General features: G+C 46.1%; 1 protein-coding gene across 1 annotated transcript in view; it reads right to left on the bottom strand.

Annotated features, from left to right (window-relative positions):
• Nucleotides 1-4,117, bottom strand: part of LOC111162256 (cytochrome b-c1 complex subunit 2, mitochondrial) — a 26,616-nt gene extending 22,499 nt beyond the window's left edge. The window contains exons 1-4 of the mRNA XM_022526539.1: nt 3,992-4,117; nt 1,039-1,122; nt 791-940; nt 490-554 (exon numbers count right to left, since the gene is read on the bottom strand). Of these exons, the coding sequence (XP_022382247.1) occupies nt 490-554; nt 791-940; nt 1,039-1,122; nt 3,992-4,024 (332 nt within the window). The 5' untranslated portion in view covers nt 4,025-4,117. The remainder of the gene's footprint in view (nt 1-489; nt 555-790; nt 941-1,038; nt 1,123-3,991) is intronic.
• Between the last annotated feature and the right edge of the window lie 239 nt (nt 4,118-4,356).

Below are 4,356 nucleotides of genomic sequence, written 5' to 3' on the forward strand. Positions count from 1 at the left end.
TTCTTCTTCTTTTTTTTTTTTTTTTTAAGATTTTATTTATTTATTTGACAGAGAGATCACAAGTAGGCAGAGAGGCAGGCAGAGAGAGAGAGGAGGAAGCAGGCTTCCTGCTGAGCAGAGAGCCCAATGCGGGGCTCGATCCCAGGACTCTGGGATCATGACCTGAGCCGAAGGCAGAGGCTTAACCCACTGAGCCACCCAGGCGCCCCCAGTAGCCTTCTTCTTGTGTCTGTTTAACAAATCCTTAACTGCCTTGGTAAGACAGAAAAGTTCCCTTATAATCGAATATTTCCTGGTGTTTTCACTATTCATTTACTGTTACTTATTTTTTTTTTTAATTTTATTTTTTTATAAACATATATTTTTATCCCCAGGGGTACAGGTCTGTGAATCGCCAGGTTTACACACTTCACAGCACTCATCATAGCACATACCCTCCCCAATGTCCATAATCCCACCCCCCCATACTGTTACTTATTTTTAACAAACCTTAATTTACCACCAACTGCTTCGATTCCACGGGTTATCTTGAAAGATGAAGCTCCTTTAGTAGTCTGGAAAAAGAAAGAACAATTGTATTTTTAGGAATTTCTTAATGCCAAGTTGGCAAACATCACACTACATCACAATCTAACGTCTAACTGTCATTAGATTCAAAAAGAACTTTATCTACACAGCCGATCTTTTTTAGTTTCAGTATTATAAAACGAAACACACAATAGCTTTTCTTTTCTGTAGGACCGAGATACCATAGCATTCCTGAACTGAGTGAGACAGTAAAGATGCTTACCAAACTGGATGCAAGACGAAGCAGATGAGAGGTTCCTAAGTTGTTGGAGTCCTCATATCTGCTGCCAGCTTTAATGAACAAACCGATTCTTGATGCAGGAGCATAGTTTTCCAAAGAAGCAATCACTAAGCCGTTTGGTAATTTGGTAAACTGTATTTAAAATAAAACGAGATGTGATCAACGCTTTTATATTACCAAAGACAGAAAGGCCATATATGGGTTCCAGTGAGCAACTCAGTGGGACTGACCTCAAGGTCCTGAGGCTGTGAAGGCACTCCTGCAGGGGCGGCCGTGGCTTTCACTTTGGGAGCAACTTTCAGGGAGTAAAATCTCTAAACACAAAAAAGACAGGTTACACACATTTCTCTCAAGAAAAGTGTCATGGGACGCCTGGGTGGCTCAGTTGGTTAAGCAGCTGCCTTCGGCTCAGGTCATGATCCCGGCGTCCTGGGATCGAGTCCCGCATCGGGCTCCTTGCTCGGCGGGGAGCCTGCTTCTCCCTCTGCCTCTGCCTGCCACTCTGTCTGCCTGTGCTTGCTCTCTCTCTCTCTCTGACAAATAAATAAATAAAATTAAAAAAAGAAAAAAAGAAAAAAAAAAAGAAAAGTGTCTTGTATTCTGGTATGCCCAAGCAACAGAAGGTGTTCAGTGATAAAATAACTTCATGGGAGTGGGGGGATTCAGCTAACTTATTACTTCCCAGCTGCTCTTAAATCCTTAATTTGTGATTTGTAGAGCCTGAAGAAATACCTAACCCTACATGTTCATTTTTTTAGAATGGAAAAAACCACTGTATTTTCTTTTCCCTGTTAACTATCTTTTTTTTTTTTTAAGATTTTATTTATTTATTTGACAGACAGAGATCACAAGTAGGCAGTTTCATTTGCTGGGTGTGGTATAGTTAACCCTAGTTGTGATTTTACCTTTTGAATCTCTAAAAAGTAAAATTTAAGACATGGGAGCTTAGCTGTTCAAATACGAACCATCTACAGTTCCATTGCCAAGGCTGAGGTGCTTTCACCTCAAGAAGCAGTGAAACTTTATGTACTGCCTATAAGTTGTCCCGTTCCAATCAGCTGCAAAGATTTATCCTGGTAATTGTCAATTACTGGGTAACTTTAATAACAAAATATGTATAATAAATTTATTTGTTTGTAAAATGAGTGATATAATTAGAAACATTCAGTGCTTTCAAGTTTACTGCAATTTGTTTACATTGGTCCTCTCCAACTGTTATCTTTGAGTTCTTTTATCTACTGGGAAGTTGGGATGGATGGACTGGAGGAGATTTGGGGTTCTTTTACCACTCTAGGCTGCTCTCAACATTCTTTTTTTTTTTTTTTTTAAAGATTTTATTTATTTATTTGACAGAGAGAAATCACAAGTAGGCAGAGAGGCAGGCAGAGAGAGGAGGAAGCAGGCTCCCCGCTGAGCAGAAAGCCCGATGTGGGGCTTGAACCCAGGACCTGGGATCATGACCTGAGCCGAAGGCAGAGGCTTAACCCACTGCGCCACCCAGGTGCCCCTGCTCTCAACATTCTTAATCACTGGTTTGTCTAGGTGTGCCAGTAAGGGTAATTTAGGCTAAAATTTAAATTACCGCCATTTGCAAAAATCCACAGTATATCTATTTATTTTTTTCTTTTTAAAGATTTCACTTTTATTTATTTGACAGACAGACATCACAAGTAGGCAGAGAGGCAGAGAGAGAGGAAGGGAAGCGGGCTCCCTGCTGAGGATGCGGGGCTCGATCCCAAGACCCTGAGATCATGGCCTGAGCCAAAGGCAGAGGCTTAACCCACTGAGCCACCCAGGCGCCCCTCAGTATATCTATTTTAACATCAGGCACAGGGTAACTCCATTCCCTGCACCTCTGTCTAGCAGGTTACTGGTTACCTAGTAACCCAGATACTATTGGCTAGGTAATTTTTTTTTTAAGATTTTATTTATTTGACAGAGATCACAAGTAGGCAGAGGGGCAGGCAGAGAGAGAGAGGGGGAAGCCAGCTCCCTGCTTAGCAGAGAGGCGGATTCGGGGGCTCCATCCCAGAACCCTGGGATCATGACCTGAGCTGAAGGCAAAGGCTTAACCTACGGAGCCACCCAGGCGCCCCAGGCTAGGTAATTTTTTGTTGTGGGGAGGATATGCTTATGCACTGCAAGATATTTAGAAGCATTTCTGTACTCTAGAGGCCAGCTGGCACTCCCTTACAGGTTGTTACAACCAAAAATGTATTCAGATGTTGCCAACTATCCCCTGGGGGCAAAACTGGCCCAGCTGAGATTCTTAAAAGTGTTCCTCACCTCCCCTCTTGATAACCAGCGCTCCATTGTGGTAGCACACTGACATGTGAGGAGTTTGCCCCAAGTAACAACTATGTATCGCTTGGGCTTGGTGGAGTCGTCTTAAGCGGCTCCCGAGGGCCGACCAAGAGGCCCTCCTAGACTTCTCCAACAAGTCATGGAGAAAAAGACGTTATCCTGGGGCGCCTGGGTAGCTCAGTGGGTTAAAGCCTCTGCTTTCAGCTCAGGTCATGATCCCGGGGTCCTGGAATCGAGCCCCGCATCAGGCTCCCTGGGAGCCTGCTTCCTCCCCTCTCTCTCTCTGCCTGCCTCTCTGCCTACTTGTGATCTCTCTCTCTGTCAAATAAATAAAATCTTAAAAAAAAAAACCAAAACGTTATCCTGGCAGGACACCATAATAAGCTCTAGAACAGTGATAAGCAGTATACATGCATTAGCTCATTTCTTCCTTAAAATTTTACTCATAAGCCCCCTTAACCGTCAGGGAAACTGATGCTCCGTGATACACTAAGAAGCAGAGGCCAGAGCTGACAGGGTGAGGGTGGAGGGGTAGGTCTACGCCGGCCCCCTGGCCCCCAGGGCTCGCGGTTTCCACCTCCGGCACACAAGTGCAGCAGTGACCTTCACAAGTTTCGCCACCGACTCGCTTCACCCCCGCTCTCAACCCCTTTCCCTATTCTCTTCAGGTTTTCCGGCGTTAGGTCTCTTGCTCGTAGCACGACCTGGACCTCCAATGCCCGACCCACCCGGCTTGCAGACCACTTGGCCCGCAGAGTCCGTCTGAAGGGCAGACGGAAGCCCAAGGCCCCGGAGCTCCAAACCAAGCACCTCCGGTCCGTATCACCTTGCTGACAAACTGCTCCCCAACCCTGCCCCATGCCCGCCGGCTGTGCTCACCGAGAGGGACCCGGCTCTGCTTAGTAGCTTCATGGCTCAAGCTCGCTCTAATCCTCGGTCACTGCCGGCTGGAAAGAAAGCAAGATGGTGGCGGACGAGAGGAGTTTCCCAGCTCCCCCCGCGCGCTCTTTCCCACGGCGGCTACGTGAAGAGGACTCTCTACGCGGACCGCGCTCTACTGCTCCCTGGAGGAGGTTGGGCCAGTCCAAGTCTTTCAAGACTCAGTATAGGCCGACGCAACGTTTTGTACGGGAATACTCAGAAGATTACTTATTTTGCCACTTTTTGAATTCTCGTCCCGGCCCGGATATCCTGTATCCTGAACTCTGTAATCCTACTCTACGTCTAGGACTGCCCATCACACC

This window comes from Enhydra lutris, unplaced genomic scaffold, assembly GCF_002288905.1.
Source record: "Enhydra lutris kenyoni isolate GAN:26980312 unplaced genomic scaffold, ASM228890v2 scaffoldscaffold90, whole genome shotgun sequence".
NCBI lineage: Eukaryota > Metazoa > Chordata > Mammalia > Carnivora > Mustelidae > Enhydra > Enhydra lutris.